At 38.1% G+C, this 18155-nt stretch overlaps 2 protein-coding genes across 2 annotated transcripts; one reads left to right on the top strand and one right to left on the bottom strand.

Annotated features, from left to right (window-relative positions):
- The first annotated feature begins 3676 nt into the window (after positions 1-3676).
- LOC124155466 (protein C10) lies at positions 3677-4832 on the top strand. Its single transcript, XM_046529300.1, has 3 exons — positions 3677-3868; positions 3949-4125; positions 4273-4832. Exons 1-3 carry the CDS (start codon positions 3832-3834, stop codon positions 4401-4403), a joined length of 345 nt encoding a protein of 114 aa, XP_046385256.1. The 5' UTR covers positions 3677-3831; the 3' UTR covers positions 4404-4832.
- A 590-nt stretch (positions 4833-5422) lies between these two features.
- Positions 5423-18032, bottom strand: LOC124155464 (transcription initiation factor TFIID subunit 5). The gene is made up of 12 exons (XM_046529295.1): positions 17847-18032; positions 17575-17763; positions 17079-17281; positions 16780-16979; positions 15396-15609; positions 15056-15175; positions 14722-14867; positions 11480-11663; positions 9870-10017; positions 8601-8714; positions 7518-7695; positions 5423-6330 (listed from the first exon to the last, which is right to left on the bottom strand). The coding sequence occupies exons 1-12, from the start codon at positions 18024-18026 to the stop codon at positions 6095-6097; spliced, it is 2112 nt and encodes a 703-aa protein (XP_046385251.1). The 5' UTR covers positions 18027-18032; the 3' UTR covers positions 5423-6094.
- Between the last annotated feature and the right edge of the window lie 123 nt (positions 18033-18155).

Below are 18155 nucleotides of genomic sequence, written 5' to 3'. Positions count from 1 at the left end.
GATACGTCAATAAAGTGAACCGTTGTCAGTGGAGCGTAGCGAGAGGGGGGTGAAGGGTCCGCCCACCACCCGCGAAATAGAAAAACACATTTATTTTGCTTCACAAAAGAAAACAATTGTTTTAAAACATTAAAAAATCATGAATTTACAAAAGATTTCTTGGAAAAATTAAGCTTTTTCGATTATGAAATGTTAAAATTAGTTTTAAACTCTCTATACTTAGCACCCTTTTTTATTTTTAATATTTCCTCCCCGGGTTTTGGACCCCCTCCCGAAAGAAATTCCCGGTTACCCCACTGCCCGTGGTGGTCTCAAACTTGGAAGCCGGTGACGCACAGCGAATATTACAGAAGGTTCCAGGATTTCAATTTTTCCCGTGAATTTTATTTCTTAAGTGATCTTTAAAAAATACGGGGCAGTCGTGGGACTGGCCGACAGAAGTGAAAACTGAAATAATTATTATCCATTTATTTTTTATATAGATTTAATATTATTAAAGAACTAATTTTTCCAGTAATACTCATTTTTCAACAAAAATTGAAATTATTTTTTTCAGCAAACTGTTTATTATTGAATATAAATATTAAAAATACGATGTGTATGAATAGAAAGTAATATCATTTATATATTAGAATATAATATGCTTTTATTTATTTTATTTAATATGCTTTATAAACCTATAATTGTTCACTATGCACATAAAAGAAACTGCCTTAAATTGTACTGACCTGTATTTTTATAGCGTGAACACTCTTCCGCACGTTCATACACGAGCTCTTTATATTTAATGACCTTATTCAATATACACTATAGATTTTTATTTTCATTTTTAATATTTTTAAAACAAAAAGACTTTAACAGTCTATATATTAACAATATATTTACAAAGTGTATATATTAATCTCTATTAAAACTCTACAAAATAATACGCACTGCATAGAAAAAGTACATATGTACAGTATAGAACTAGAAGCAGACAGATGCCAGTATTCAGTATGTAAAAGTATAGCGGTGACGCAACCTATACCATTGTATACACTGTACACACTATACATATGTATATCTCGCTGTAGCGATCGCGGTGCCGCCACAGTGGGGCCGAACCCCGCTTTAGACGGACAAAAGTCAAAAACTTTTACTAACAACCCTAAAATATTCATATATATGTTTTGGAGACCGCTTTAATGAAATCCAATATTAAGTTTTCAATATTTTCGATTTTTTTATTTTTTTCACTTTTATTACTTTTAAAATTTGAAAAGTAACTTGATTAGTTATAAAAATAGATTATAAATAAAAATTTGCAATAATAAAAATAAAAAAGTTCACGTTAATAATCCTAGTGGTCAGAAAAAATCTGATATAAAATTTGCAAAATTAATTTAGCTATATCTTTGAAAAAACCTTCATGATTAATAGAAAAATAAAGATTTGCTCTAAGTTTGCATGTACCATTTTCCAATACACAAAGAAAGAAAATACTGCATTGAAGAGGTAGTTTTAACTTTCAAAAATAAAATACAATAGAATATGGTTTATTGCGCGTAGAGAGTGAAAAAGGACTAAATTGGCATACCGGAATCGAATAAGTACACCTCAGTTGAACGGAAATAACCTTTTCGAGCACTTCATTCACGACAGGGTGGGAGCCTCAGGAATGGCCTCTCTACATTTCAAAAATCTCAGCCCTTGTATAGAAAACTTTACCGCTTGTATCAATGAGCAGACAAAATATATAATGCATGCAAATTTCATTGATTACAAAATCATAATATCTTAATGGACACTGTTTATATTATAGTTTACCCGTTGCTATGCGGCCATTACGGCCGGATGGATTCCCTTTCGGCTTGTCTTGCATAGCTAATCTTTTATCATAAAACTCTTTTTGCATCTCGATGGCAGTTGATTTCTTTTACATTATTTAGCTCATTCTTCAATTAATAATATATCTAAAAATCACGTTACGATTCCGTCCGATTATATAACTTTTCTCTAATTAAATAAAACTTTTCATCGTGAAAAATCAACGACGTTCCATTCATGATAATGAATTTCTCCAGGGCTATTTTCTCCAAAATATAAATAGTAAAAGCAAAGTTATATTTTCAATACTTATTCCAATTGATTGAAAGTTAAAAAAATAAAATCAAAGGGACCAGTGTACTGTTATCATAGTTTAAAATCGACCGTCCATTTAGGCGTCTGCGACTCCGGGACCAGTGCTTCGCTTTTCTCTCACTTTGACACTCATTTATACGCGAAGGTGCACACATACCAACCCGTGAAATACACTGTTATGCAGTTCAAACATCCTATTACCCAACCTAATATTTGAAAAACCCCATTCCAAACTTTCATTTTTGGACTTTTGTCCACTTAAAGTGGGGTTTGGCCCCACTTTAAGTGGACAAAAGTGGCATGCCGGGTCGGTGACGCTCACGCGAATTCTATGCTTTTTCCCCATGCCGAAAAAGTGCTTAACGCAGCTAAAGAAGTTTTTACTTCAAAAAGTTCATGTTGCAATATTTAAACAAAGTTCTAATTCCATTTCAAATTTGAGAGCAGAAAGAATATGCGCACGATTCACGAAAAAGATGAATCTTATATATACGTACATTCTACGTACTTCTGCACGTTCATGCACGAGCTCTTTATATTTAATGAACTTATACAATATACACTATAGAGTTTTATTTTCAATTTTAATATGTTTTAAACAAAAAGACTTTAGCAGTCTATGTATTAACAAAGTTTATTTGCTATACCTAGTCAGCCTGCGAAGTTGAAATATCCATTGTAAAATTTTTTAAATTGTATGAGATAGAGAAAAGAATCCTCCCCGGCAGGGAATCGAACCCCGGTCTCCCGAGAGGCGGGGATACTGACCACTTTACTACCGAGTATGTGATACTAACAAGTAAGAGACGAATTTTAAGAGCGAAATTTATATCTCGCTGTAGCGATCGCGGTGTCGGGTCGGTGACGCTCACGCGAAATCTATGCTTTTTCCCAAACCGAAAAAGTGCTTAACGCCGCTGGAGAAGTTTTCACTTAAAAAACAATGCAGTGATATGGCGTGTCGTATATGATTTTGTCTCACTGACATTCCAATAAAAAATTTTGAAATTTATTCCTTCTCGGCCACATTCAGAGAGAGGGAGAGAGAACTTTTGTTTTACGAAATATGCGCTTTATAAATTCCCTAAGTACAAAATAATAAGTGTTCTTTTGTATTTTTATTGATTGATTTATTGGATAAAAATGAACTTTACTACTGTGCGGATACGTTGTTTTAAATTGTCAACTCAAGAACATTGATCTCATCTTGTCACCGCGAGAAATTTTACCACCAATTCAATCGTTGCCTCATTTTAGATGATTTTAAATTCCAACATAGGTAAACGCCTACCAGTCGAGAGAAACTGGGAGCTGCGACGCGACGGCGACCGAATCGGATAACTATCTGCCATCTTTAGGCAGTAACGCAAAGCACTAGCTTGCGACAAAATTGTCATAAGCTGGAAAACTTTGTTGAATGAGAAATTTTCAACTTGCTAAGCATATTTTTTCATTTTAATTTCAAATTTTAAACAGGAAATTTTTGTAGGGTGATGATTTCAAGTGTAATTAATAGTTACTGAAATTCTTAATGGAAATTGACATTGATGAGAACAATTGCACTATCATATGCGCAAGGCTACTCCCACTCCACCAGTCCTCATTAAATAAAACCGTAAACACGGGAAAAACTATCATATAAATGTAAAATGATTACTGTTTCGTGCCTGTGAACAATATTTTCAAGTGGATTTTAACAACAGCAGCTCCATGTCTACCTCCGACTTTACCGTTGAACGCGCGAAAGGTATGCTATTTCAAAATTGAAGGGGTTAATGCTATTTTTGAAAGAGGTGTATTATTTATTGAGTGGTCTTTTTCTTTAAGCCGCGTTGAATGATGTTTTGGAAGCGATAAACTCTCCGGAGAATCTCCCCAAGGTTGATGAAGCGAAAGAGAACGCGGGGAATGACATGTTGAAAATGATGCAGTTTGTATTTCCCATAATCACCCAGATACAGATGGAAGTAATTCAGAAATATGGTTTTGCTGAGGGACGCGAAGGTGAGGCGTTCGTCTATTAATTAAGTGACAAACCCCGTCTCTAAATAAGATCCTTGCGATGCTGTGTATTGCGTTCATTATCATCATCACTTGAAGTGAGTCATGAATCCGTTCTGCGGTCTTATTATCATTTTCCCTGTATTTCAGGTATTGTGCAATTCGCTCAGATCATTCGAACCCTCGAGAAAGAAGATCAAGACTTAGCCTTGCTGCACACCAAAGTTCGATCGCATTTTCTCCCCCCAATCACGATACCGACTGAAGCATCTTCGCCCTGAACAACTCCACTGATTTAACTAACTTAAGTTCGTGCTTCTTGGAATCCTACCTGCTTAGCTTTTGAGATTTTTACACAAGGCTCTTTCCTCGAGGGTATCGGTTCTTGAGGCTCTTATTTTGGCTGAGGATCGCTTGACGTATACATGAGATTGGAGCCGTGAAAGTTATAATAACTATTTATTTGATTGATGGCTCAAATTTTGCCTGTTTAATGTATTTCATTCCTATATTTTTATAACATTGTATTAGTATTCCTAAGTTGTTTATTTATTAGTTGACTGCCAAGTCTTACCGCTCCTGAAAAATGGTTTCTTACAGTTCTCAATTTAAAAGTATGATTTCTGTACCATTTAATGAAGGATACACCATGCTTGTAAGAAAGGAGATTTTTCCTATAAAGGCTGGGAATTAAATTTTTTAAAGATGTAGTCATTCAATTCTTACAAATTGAACCTTTAGATTTAGTTTTATGTATCTATTGCACAGAAGTAAAGTCAGTTTTTGACTTGGTTCCTTAGATTTCCATCTGCCCGAACTCGTAAGAAGTAATAGATACTGTGATTTACTCAGTTGCCTTCCATAGTGATGTAATTCAAGAGAGGCAAATTTTATACTATAATTGATCTTTGAGTTTATTTTTTCCTCTGGATTGAATTCTTAGCTAAATGATTGTTCACCTGTTTAAATATTCATGTGTCAAATATGGACATGGCCACTACCTGAAGCATACCTCCCTTGATTGATTGTGTGGTATGACAAATTGGAAGGATATTGATGGCAATGCCATGATGGAGATATTTTGATGATACTTTTCTATTAGAACTGTACCATGCTAAGGGAAAGCTTGGGTTATTTATCAGCAAGGACATTTATCCTACTTCCTATTTAATTTCCTTGGTTGGTCCTTGAAATCTTTATTTTTTAAATGCAAAATTAGACAAATGTTTTGGTTCATCATCAATGTCTCGTGAAACTAATACTTCTTCTTATAACCAACTATCAGTGAATGAAAATGCAATTGTTAAGGGATGGTTTTACTCATTCTCACATCACATGAATGTACACAAGCCACAAATCATTCAGATCTGAAAGATTTACAAGCATTTTCAGCTTTTAAGTAATCAGCACTTTTGTCACTCATGAAGTTTCCTGTGGAATACTTTCACTCCAGATCTTAATAGGAACTTGGAGAAAATAACTTTTGCACTCAACACAGCGGGAGATGTGCAGCCTCATCAAGTCCAATCATGTGAATACATTCATACCAGTGGGTATATATTTACAAGTTTTTTCCAAACTGTACATTATCAAAATCACTCAACTCTTGGCAGTCAGTAGAAAATATAAGCATCACATTGGCAATGACACACTATTTGGTATATGAAAAGGGATTGTATGCTGCATTTTATGCACCCAAACCTATGTCCTTAACCTTCACTTCGAATAACACCACAAACGCTTCAATACACCAGTCCAGCCCCAGGAAATACAACATCGAACTTCTGTAAGTGGTTCACAAGTAATTTCATCGAATGGCGCAGTTGATTTGCACGGGAAGACTTCACAGCTCTCCCATTAGAGCAAAGACCCTTTCAGGCAGAATGTCGAAATGTGTCCGTTACATTCCAATTGGTCGCTTGTTGATCCCTACGTGGGGAATTACACTCATTTGGTCCACAAGGTCACCACATCAAGACTGCTGATACATTCCCACGGCCATGAGAAGGTTCCTGCGCGTGAGGTGCAGGCACATGATGGGGGTCGACTTGGTGGGGTACGACCTCAAGAGGTACGGGTCTCCATTGCTGTTGCCTCCACTGGCTGCCCCCCTCACATCGGGATTGTGCGACACATTGACATCCTCGAGGGACACATCCTCCACGAGATGCGTGAAGTCCCACAGTTTGATGGAGCAATCAAGGGAACCTATGGGGTGGGAAGAAGGGAAAAAAAACAATGCCACACTTATTACCCATTGAAGCTTAAGCTAAATCCACCACCACCTGCATAACAGACCACCTTAGTACATACCATTTATTAACACGTTGCATACCGGGATATTTAAATTCCTAGGAACGCTGATTCTGGGTGGAGGCGTTGAGATTGGAAATATGCCTTTGGTTTAAACATGGTTAAAAAGCTAATGTTTAGAATATAACTTTACCCAATCAAACGTTATGATGCATCAATTCATTATGAATAACAAACAACAACTGGAAACGTACTAACGAATACGTATGTATTGTACGCTTTAAAATTGTTTAGGTTGACGTGCCTAAATGACGAGAATCTTCGTCATCCGTCCGGAACGTTCGGGAAAAAAATGACGAGAATTCTCGCCATACGTACGCAACGTGTTAAATCAAGAATGTCTATGGAACTTGCAAGGAAACCAGACCACACCTACGTATGATGGCAGCATTGTACACCATCAAAACACCATACACAAAAACGCAATGCCTGTAGCTGTTCTGAGTTTATGTTAACCTAAACTAGGTATGCCTTGAAGTTTATGCATAAAATTTATGGATAAAAAATAGAGATCTGTGAAAAAAGGCTTAAACTACAAGAGACTATCTCAAACTCAATGCTGAAAACTTCTTTCAAATGATTAGCTTGTCGAGAACATCAGAAAATGCAAGAAATTCAACAAAAACTTATCCCTTACTGAAAATTTAGATGTTCACCCATTTATCAGCTGAAAGTTAGAGTCATACATAAGGTGATACTATTTCCATTTGGGGTGCTTAAAAATTAATGCATCATGTTAAAAAGCATCACTAACCTAAAAAATTAATCTTTAATTAATAAAGTTATAGTCAAGAATCAAATAAAATGGTCACACATTTGACTTCTATGAGCCACGATTCTTTAGTAGGGCTGGAATGGGCTGCTACAAGTCTTTAGTAAGCCTTGAGCTTTAGTAGTCTTGTTTTGGTTGTGAAGTTAACAAAAAAATGAAAAATGTGTCATCACTTCCGGGAACTGGAGAAATTTTAGCATGCCTAGAATACCGCAGAGTGACAGCCAAAAAGAAAAAGTTGCTTTTTACATCCAGCATTTTGGAAAATATTCGTCGTTGAATCAAGACTGAGTTCACAAAGTCTTCTCACCAGAGGCCAGTAGAGTTCCATCACGGGTGAAAGCAAGGGCATGGACAGTAGATGTGTGTCCCGTGAGCCTCGCCAACAAGTGTCCATGGGCGAGATCCCAGATGAGGATGAGTTTATCGGCACCACCGGAGGCTAGGAATCGGCCATCCACCGAAAAACAGAGAGAGTATATGGGAGCCTGCAGCAAAAGAGAAAAATAATCATATTTGGGAATATGGAAAAGAGGATTTTACTTACCTGAGTAGCATTTACCAATTTGAGGGGTCAGATAAAGAAAAAAATTCAATGGTAATCCAGACTAGTACATAAAATAAAACACTATGATTACCCCAGCTATGCCAGTAGCAGCACCTGTGCTGGATGCAGTGTAATCAAATGGAAGGTTTCACTTTAAATCTGGAGCAACACTGACACTGGCAAGCGCTGCTGACAATTACCTAACTAGGCAAAAGAGAAGTCAGTTACAGCACTGGTCGTTGGTTTCAACAAAAAAAGTCACCAATCCAGAGCATTATGAATATTTTTCAAAGGGAATGAAAAGGAATATCTGATTATTTGATACTGTCACTTAATCACATATCAAAGGCTAAATTTAAGCTGAATTCCTCATCTGAAGTGGAATTGGGAGTCATTAAGAAAAAAATATCACTTGCGTTGGATATATCCCTAGCATCATTGGGTGGCGAGCCTAAGTTCCAGGTGCAAATACTTGTCTCTATGGATTCTACAGGATAATCGAAATAATAAGCATACAAAAAAATACAAATCCTCCCCTTATCCAGATAGTAAACAAAGGTTAATGTGCATTCCCTTCTGATCACTCTGCAACATGCAAATATCAGATCAGATTATAGGAGAGGCAAATGTTATCACATAATTAATGACTAAATAATCAGACAGAAGACAATTGCGATAGAATGGGCTTTTTTAATTTATTTTAACTCAGAAAAAAACATTCTCCAAAACAGAACTTAAAGAGTTGTTCATGAAAAATATCAGCCAAGACATGAAAAGTTAAATCGTTGGCTGATGACATCAGAATAAAGGAGCTCTTAAAATTTTGCAAATGATCATTATTTATACCTTATGGCCAGTCATTAGTCGAACAGGATTCCCTGAGACACAGTCCCATAGTCGAACAGAACGATCGCTGGATCCTGTGGCGATGTAGTTTGAATTGGGATGGAACTGGACCACCTGGGAAAGCAAGAAAACATGCAATAGTCAACAAGTAATTGCAACAACTTAGGAAGGGCTCTAACGAGGTTGGGACTAGCGTTTATTAAAGTCCTTTATGGTTCGGGGCAAAAACGAATTCGCATATCTATCCGTTCGGCAAAACATCTCTCTTAATTTATCACTTCTATCGGACCTGGAAATATAGTGTGGCTCTAATATTATGTTCTATGTGTCACTCTTAAAGATATCCATTCTTAATTGTTCAAGCAATCTAAGACTAGCACGCAGCCTCCGAGTCTCCAACGGCTCCCAGCCTAATTCGCTTAACATCTGGGTAACACTGTCTGTATGCCCGTAGCAGTTTTTGACGAAACGCATAGCCTTCCTTTGTATTTTATTAAGTTCACCGATTAAGTCTTTCTGCACCGGATCCCAAATATAGAATGGTATTCGGAGTAGGAGAGAAAATTATAAGTCTTTCTATTGTTGTACTTTTCCCCAATCATCCTGAAGTAAAGCCTGAATCACACGATCGTTAATTGTGTCCCTCAGAGTGATAGCCCCAGTGATAGCTTTCAAAATCATCAAAAAGATCAAAAGAGTCCCACCGTCCATTTTTCCATACCTTATTTTGCCACTTTCCGTATTTACAACTGTCATTCAATCAAATGCTAAGTGTGGCATTACAATTGCTGTTAGCATCCTTGCATTCTGATTGGCTGAAGGATGGTTTCAGTTATGGAAATATGCCCATCACTCGAGCAATGATTGGGCGAAATGGTCATTTCTTCCTCCATCCCAGAAGATGTTGCTGGAGCTGTCCCTCCAAAGGGATGGAAAAAATGATCGTGAGCTTCAGCCTTAAAATAAAATTGGAGAATAAACCCATTGATGATTTGATTGATCCCATTGGAAATTTCATTCATCCGATCTGATCCCTGAACGACAGTTTTCCTCCATGAACATTCAAAATTCAACAAAACATTAGACAGCTTAAATGCATAAGCAACATTTTCACTGAATTGTGTGGACTATGTGAATTAGGATTATATATCAGTAAAAACAAAACTAATTGGTTGTTAAATCAATCCTGCAACTGGTGATGTCATAACAGATTCAAACTCATCTGCAATGAAAATGAAGTTATTTTCCTTAACAACAATTCAAACTTACATCCACGTCTGAGTAATGCCCTGCAAATATCCGAAGTGGCTGGTGATGGTCAGTGCTCCACAGCCTTGCTGTGCGGTCATGCGCGGCCGACGCAAAATAGTGCCCATGTGGAGAGAACTTGACGTCCCAGATTGGAAAGACATGACCCCTGAAAGAAAGGATCAAAAGGGCATCTTTTAGTCCTCAATACTCACAAGTGGAAGATGCTAGTCTGAAACATCAGAATAAGTAGGGCCTTATTAAAATGCAGCAAATATTCAGCCGAGTTGATTAAAAACCATCTTATCCTATTAGGACAACAAAACTCCGCACAGGCAGAACACACCTTGGTAGTACAAGTGGTAGAACACCTGGTGGGGATTCGAAAGAGCCGGGTTCCATTCCTAGCGAAGGCAAATGATTTTTCCTCAGTGGAATTTTTGAATCAGAATGCCTCCAAAGACTTCAGATTCTCATCATAACATATCTACTACTCAAAATACCGAAATGTATCTTTGAAAAGTCATTTCGAGTTGTTGGAGATAAATTGAAAAACACCCAACCTAAGCATAAAAATGAAATGCAGTTGCTTCAGGCACATTAATAATAACTCCATTATAGTTTTCTTGTTCCAATCCAGTGCAAAATATTTATCGTATCATAGTGCTGCAGTAGTCATTATTGTACTTTGATCTGTTAATTTTATGACTGTACTCTGGAATCTTGGCAAAATATTTAAAACTTGCAGTGTTGTACTGAATGCGTTTGGTGCAGTGAGACCCACCAGTGGGTCACATCCAACTTCCACAAATTTGCTATTTTCATCCAAATTTTGGATGGAAATAGCAAATTTGTGGAATAAGGAGTTACATAGTTACTTGGTGTGTTTATACTATGAATGGCAACCAATGAAGTGCAACCAGAAGCTGAGTCACTCACACTCCATTCCATGTGCTACACGATCCCGCACTCTAAAATTACTTCAGAATTGAGTTTTACAATTAAAGTTGAACAAGATGGGATTGGCACCACCTGAGTGCTGCTCCCAGGTGGCTCCATCTGACACTGGCTTCAGTCTAATGCTCAAGTTGCGAAAGCCCAGAAATTAGCAGACCTGAGTCCTGGAAGTAGGGCGTGCCAAATGTTTGAGACACCATACTGGGAGGGCCTCAAAATAAAGGGCATCTAGCGTAGTCCCAAGCTGTAGTTGGCCCAAACGGTTGCTGCCCCATGTTCCTTCACTTTGTCTTTACCTGCTCCCATTGAAGGCAGAAGGCCCATGAGTGCAGATATGCCTCTAAGCAGCAGCTAGAAGAAGAGCCTACTGTTGGATCATACTTCTTCTTCGCTTCGAGCTCGGGCAGCTGTGGTTAATATTATCCGATTTGAAAAAAAAATTGTGTGCGAGATCCCGATATCATTTTGCAACTTTCCTGCATAGGGCATATTTGTTCAGGAAAAAAAAAACATTTTTTCGGCCCACCCTATGAACATGCATGTATGGACTACACAGGACTGCTAGGCTAGAAAAAGTCAACGAGTTTTTAAAATTCAGGTCCCTTGGATTAAATCAGAGAGGACAATACTAGTGTTGGTTTAATCAGAGGGTATTGAGGTAAGTAAATATGTACCTATAAGACACTAAACACGTCCACGTTTGCAGCGACCATAACCTAATGCTGGAGTCTTCAGAACAGGATAGCATCAAGGTGCGATCAGGGCTGAACGATGCCCTGTAAACAGGTCCACGGTGGCCGAGTAGGACACGAACAGTCTCTGCAGTTCGGTCATCCATCATGCGGACAAGGACATCATCTAGAATGCACACAAAAGAGCCATTAACATTTACAGAGTGGCAACACAAACATGAAACTGAAATCCCTTGCCTCTTCCAATACCTTTTATAATAAATCATCATCATCATTGATCGTTCAATCCTGTAATAGGCTCACTGCAGCCCTCAACCCCTCTCTATTTGATGCGGCTTACTTCTTCATGGCTCTTCCTTTGTACTTTTTCTTAATTTGACCTAAAATTTCTCAACTCTCGTTTTCTTTGGTATTGCGATCATTTCTCTGTTATATTGCCTGATCCAGGTGCTTTGTTCATCTTAACGTCCTTTACAGCTCACTTTAATTCACTCCTCAATGTGTGTGGGCCCCGATCTTCCTCGTCAACCTCTCTGGCATCCTTCACTAAGTCCAGCACCCTTATCCCTTGGTAAAGTTTTATTATGTATTGCCTCCATTTCCAAGAGTCTTCACTTTCGAGAAGTATAATCCCATTTGCATCTCTGATGATGCAGCTTTGTGTTTCCCCTTTTTCTTAACCTATTAGTAGTCTGTTTTGGTATTCCCTTTCTCCATGTTTTCGTTGATTTCTTCACAGCAGATTTGTATCCAATATGTATTCCCAAACCTTCTTGCATTCTTGATTGCCTTGGTTCCTAAGCTTCTAGTAGAGATTTGCCTCATCCTCACTTCTGGCATTCTTGTATTTTCTTCTTTCTTCTAATAGTTCCCATATCTCTGTCATCTTCCATAGCTTCTTTGTGTCAGTTCTCTTGCTCACAAGTTGCTCCTCAGCAGCTTCTGCAACGGTCCTCTTCAGTTCATCTCATCTCATTCCAGTGCCCATTTTTGCATTTCCTAGTTTACCATCAAATGCTGAGGTGAATCTTTCTCTATTTCTTTCTCTACCAGCATTTTTGTATTCAATCTCGGTTCCTGTTCGGTCCTATTTATTTTCTCGTAACAGAGGAGGCTGTCCACAAGTACAAGGTTGTGATCACTTTTTACATTAGCTCCAGGATAGGTCTTACAAAGCTTCACCTAGTTCTCCTCCTGGTCCTCTAGGATCTTCCATGCATGCATATCTCATTCTCATTCGTTGCCTCATTCGTTGCTGTTTGAAGAGTGTTGACAATCCCCACATTCTTCTCATCACAGAAGTCAACTAGTCTCTGTCCTTCAGTATTATGTTTTCGAATTTTCTAACACTGTGACCCTCTTTCCCTCCTCCAATCACTGCATTCCATTCTCCCAGCAAGATGGGAGTCTCCTTCCCCTTCATCCCACTGACGACTTCATATTTCCATTTGCTTTTACACTTCTTCCATTTCTTCTTCAGTATGGCTAGAGGTCGACATGACGACCTGCACTATCATGAAGACTATTGGTTCTCCTTCCAGCTTCAGCATGAGAATCCTTTCACTGTACTGACTTCACATTCCTGCCAAATTCTTTCCTCATTCCTACACCTATGACCTTTTGGTTGTCTCCAGAGTATGTCACTCAACATTGCATGCTCCAGTAGTTGTCTGCACCCAACCACTTGATCTCACTAACTCCCACTATGCCTATTTCCAGCTGTTCCATCTCCATTGTCACGTTTTCCATCTTCTCAGTTATCCCTTGGGATTTATGTTCCATGCACCTATCCTGCACCCGTCTTTCCTCACAGATGCTCTGTTTAATATTCAAAAAGATGAAAAGTGGACTGTATTAGATTGTATTGCCGCCGAATGGTACTTACGAAAATTCGGAGGCGTTAATGCAATGGCGAGCTGGGACGTGGTCTCTGAGGCAGGTTCTCCTCGACGTCCGAAGCACACGCCTTCCGTATTTACTAACCAACAATTGAGCACCTTTTTCCCTCTTACAGGGAACACACAACAAAAAACAAAAGAAAAACAAAATGCACCACTCGGCGGCAAATACGAAAAGGAAGTTTACCGAACATGCTCCCTTCCCAGAAGTCCCCACCGTGAGATCTGATCTTACTCCATGGGCTGGAATACTTTACCAGCCAGAATGCCATCATGTCATATTTACATTGAGTGCAGGGCTGCATCTCCTAGGGAGGCTTATGTGGTGGTTTCCTGTAGCCTTCCACATTGCAGTACATTGGTAAAATTCCATAAACTTCACTCTTGTCCGAAGCTGAGGCTGTTGATACCAATTTTCTTGGTCTGCTAACACTGCTTCCTCTCAATTCCACTTGTGAGTTTTGGGGTCATTTTGTGTAGCATGTGAATGTTGGTGACCACAGCTAGAAAAATATTTCTTGTAAAATACCATCACTTGCTCTCAAACATGTAACCCTTGATCCAACTTATCAATCTAACAAACATACCAATAATACACATATATCAGAATACATAGAAATAAGTTTGCAAGAGATAAAAATTTAATGAAAACCAGCAGAATATAAAAATTTAACAAATTAAGCATAATTTTGATTTGAATGAATTGAAAGAGCAGCACCTGAATGTTATATTTGAAATGGAATGTTCAAATAGAGAAAAAATTTACTTAAAATGAAGGTTTGATGGATTTCCAACCGTATAAGTAATGCTGTTTGTGGGAATCATTTCACTCGCATAGTCTGCCAACTCCATCAACTCTGAGAACAAAGGTAGACTACACCATCAACAATATGATACCCACATGTACAACTACATATGTAGTTGGAAATATGTGAAACCTTCATCATCATTAAACAAGAGGTCGGATTTTCTAAACTGTCCCTCTCCCAGTTCATTATAGGGAGGTTAAAGCCTCCTTGGGTATCTGGCCAAGGGAATTTTAAATCAATTAAATATTATGACATAAATTTAATTTTTGGCAGTAAAAATTGTAAACACAACCCAGACAGTGTTACTTCTCCAAGTGCAATGATTAATAATCACAGAAAAGAGGAAATTCCAAAGATTCTAGCAAGTTGTAGTGGAATTTTTCCATATTGGAATAACAAAAAGCAATTGTCAATAAAATTAACTATTAATTAACCATGAAATGGATGCAGTAACATTGATGCCTGGATCAAATTGTATAATGGTTGAAATATTGACATTGGAACCTGGTCCACTCACCTGCTTCCCTGTCAATGTCGGCAAGTTGGTCGGCACTCTTCATTGCCCTCAGCTTTTGTGGCAGGAGACTCCAAACTTTAAGAACTGAGTCCGAGAAACCAACAGCAAGCAAGCTCGTGTCCTCAGCAATTTCTGCACAGGTTACACTAAATAAAATACAGAATACTTGCTAGAAAATGGTTCATTAGGCTTTTTATACCAATCTGTTCTTGCTAAAAAGAAAGCAATTGATGAGGAAATCCATGAACAAAGTAAATTGATTCAAACATTGAAATGCTGAGCAATGAGCAAAGAGTTCACACTTGTATCAGAAAAAGCATGAGTCGCTACTCACGTCTGCACGGTGTTCAACAGTGTGTAGAAGCAAATGGAAGGCAAATTATCTGGTCCCAGTGCAACTCTTTTGGAAGCTTCACGCATCGCTTTTATTTTTTCCAGTTTGTCAGCATCTTTCCTGCAACACAAAGCAACGATACGCACGTCATCCATTTATCATCTACATATTGTTATCAAGGAGGAATACTTGGTTGAGAAATGCAGGTAGAGCCAGGAAAATTGGGAAATCTCAGTTATGTCCAAATTTAGGTTTGCCCTGAGATGCTGTTGCATTTCCAAATTCGAGAGAGAAAGTTACAGCACCCTATGAGGGAATAGAGAAGTGATGGAGTGCTCACAGGTCTGGCAGGGGCATGCGGTCGTTGGAGGGTGCGTTGGGGTCGGACTTGGCCTTCTTGGAGAAGAGGGGGTCTTTCTTGGCCTTCTTCTTCTTGGGACGGTCCCCCTGGCCTTCCCCTCCGCCACCACCCTCACCCTCTTCCTCCTCCTCCACCGGCACATACTGGATGTCCGGCTCCTTGAGAAGACCATAGTATACCTTCGCCTTGTTGTCTGAAATGGAGAAACAATTAAAATAATAACCATTATTAACAACTGAGTTTAAAAATGGTACTTGCTGACTAACCTTTCAAGGCTTAGCAGGACTTAAATGCCTTATTCCTTTTATATTTGTAATTGCTTCAGTACAAAAATATTTCTTTCTTTTATTTCTTTAATTTATTCATAATAGTACATAACTTTATTATTTAGATAACACTTGAAAATGTACTTTTCTCCTTACGATAAAATAAAATACTTCACAAGGCTACACAGGCAGATGATTACACCAAGAAATAATAAAATAAGACATTTTAAATTAAAAGTTTTTTGATTTCCTTCACGATAACATCACATCTATTAGAGTTACATCACATCTATTAAAGTCATCAAAAGCTCAATTACCTCATATTTATCTCTATACTGATATATAAATATTGGAAAGTAACAAATTTCATCAGGTTAATTTGGCTGCTTTGATATCATAACGAAACAAATTGTAATAAAACACAGTAAAAATAATTGATGAACACTATACCAAAATTACTATGAAGAGTTGTCTCAGAGAGAAGCCAAAAAATAAATTATTACAGAAAAACCCTGGGCATTTTACGACAAAAATAAATGAGGGTTCTTAGAACACCATCATGTAGGTATTGACTCATGAAAATTCAGTTTATATGCCATCACTCTCTCAATATTCACACATTTATTTCTACTAAAACCTTAGGGTGAAATGATTTGATTATCCAATTACCAAAGAGTCTTCCATGGCCATAACAGGTAATAAAGATACATGAAAAGACATTATCTTTAATGATACAAAGATAGATAAAAGAAAAATTTTTGTGGAGAGAAATTTAAATGAAAACCAAACAGGGAAAAATACTTATGACAACTGCCAAAAGAGAGGAAAAAAGTGGAAAAAAAGAGGGAGGCAGATTCCCATAACTTCTCGTCAGATGGGCTGTAGCTAGAGATAAAGTTTGTCCCCTGTTGACATTCATTTGAAATGGATAAAATTGAGTGCAAGCACTCACGTAACCTTGACATTGCCCCTCACTGCCCAACAGCGTAATAATTCTTTTGTTATACTTTACATGACATGACAGGCTTTTCCCTGAATTCCTCATTATTTTAATCCCTTAAAAAGGTTTGAAAGGGAGAATAACTTCGAATACATACCCTGCCGGGAAGCTTCTCCCACCATGCCACCAGCAGTGGCTTGGATCTGCTGACGATTGCGGGCCACTCCCTCATACATGTCAAAGTAGAGATGCTCTTGAACAATGTTCAGGAGAATACTGTGCTTGCGCTCCTGCTGCAAGTGTCTTTTGAGCAGTGACAACGTATCTCGAGACATGCGGATGATGAATTCACTAGACCTACGAGGGAGTAGAGCATGAAGGTATCGATCAGTCCATGAGCATCAAGATCAGAAGGAAAACTTGACACTCTCTTCGTTGATTAGAATAAACACTCACTTGAATGTGTCAGTCAGTTCATTTCCTTTCATGTGCTCTTTCTTGGTGACCCTTGCCAAAGTCTTGATATCTTCTTCATACCACTCCTCTTGTTCCCCACCAAATTTATTCATAAATTCGATAGCTCTGGTTTCATGCCCATTGTAAACCAATTCCAGGTACATATGCACAAATACTGGATATAGTATTAGTCCGAGCTCATGCTAGAAAGTAAATATCAACCATTACATTTCAATCTTTAGAAAAACATTATATTAGAGCTAGATATTGCTACAAAAGAGTGCTTTCATCTTAGCTCACCAAATCAAACATAGCATCACTGAAAAACTTATCCCTTTATATTTTACTTCACTCTAACCGTTTCTGGGTGAAAACACACTGGTGTTATTCAACGATGATAAATACAACGACTTGTTACTAAGAAAATATACCACGCTGCTTATGAAAACATTTGGAAAGCAGCAGTTTTGATAGAAAAACAAAATAATACACTCACTTTATACATGTCTAAAGCTCCTTCCACAAACTTTTTCAAGTCCATGTACGCCGCTTCATAAATTTCAGGATCCCCTTCACTTTTATAAGCTGAAAGGACACTGCTAACTTCTGAATCGGTTTGCGCTCCATCAGCAGAGTCAGGAACATCGGTAAGATTAGCTTCCTTTCTCAGAATTTCTTCTGTGGTCTAAAATTAATATTATCAGATGAAGCTTATAAGAAAGGAAAAGACTTACCAGGAGGGAAAAATTACCAACCGAAGACCCTTACCTTAAGATTGTATTTTCTCAATAGCTGTAGGACAGCTACAAGAGTGCTTTTATCAGAAATGTCTTTAGGTACTATTTTCTCCGTTGATGGAGAGTTATTCTGTGGAGGCAACGATGCTGGTACCGGTGACGAATTATTCGTAACAGCGGTCGCCGGAGCGTTCACTGGACGGTCCGCCATTTTTAATATTTGTTTACTAAACACAACGCCATCTAGCGAGGCATTTGTTTTTAAGAAACAGACGGCGCGCGAGAGAAGTTTTTAAAGTTGAAGAGCCAAGGTGAACCAAGGCCTTTTCCTTTTCTTTCT

Source organism: Ischnura elegans, chromosome 3 (genome assembly GCF_921293095.1).
Source record: "Ischnura elegans chromosome 3, ioIscEleg1.1, whole genome shotgun sequence".
Lineage (NCBI taxonomy): Eukaryota > Metazoa > Arthropoda > Insecta > Odonata > Coenagrionidae > Ischnura > Ischnura elegans.
The sequence above is the reverse complement of the archived record's forward strand: the minus strand, read 5'-3'. Positions and strand labels throughout refer to the sequence as shown.

What these genes read in the sequence shown, in the direction of transcription:
- LOC124155466 (XM_046529300.1), top strand. Translation starts at nt 3,832, where the DNA reads ATGTCTACCTCCGACTTTACCGTTGAACGCGCGAAAG. An exon ending in TACCGTTGAACGCGCGAAAG is followed by an intron (nt 3,869 to 3,948) that starts GTATGCTATTTC and finishes TTTTTCTTTAAG; the next exon opens with CCGCGTTGAATGATGTTTTG. An exon ending in TTTTGCTGAGGGACGCGAAG is followed by an intron (nt 4,126 to 4,272) that starts GTGAGGCGTTCG and finishes CCTGTATTTCAG; the next exon opens with GTATTGTGCAATTCGCTCAG.
- LOC124155464 (XM_046529295.1), bottom strand. Translation starts at nt 18,026, where the DNA reads ATGGCGGACCGTCCAGTGAACGCTCCGGCGACCGCTGTTACGAATAAT. An exon ending in GGGAGAAGCTTCCCGGCAGG is followed by an intron (nt 15,610 to 16,779) that starts GTATGTATTCGA and finishes TCTCCATTTCAG; the next exon opens with ACAACAAGGCGAAGGTATAC. An exon ending in CGACATTGACAGGGAAGCAG is followed by an intron (nt 11,664 to 14,721) that starts GTGAGTGGACCA and finishes TGTGCATTCTAG; the next exon opens with ATGATGTCCTTGTCCGCATG.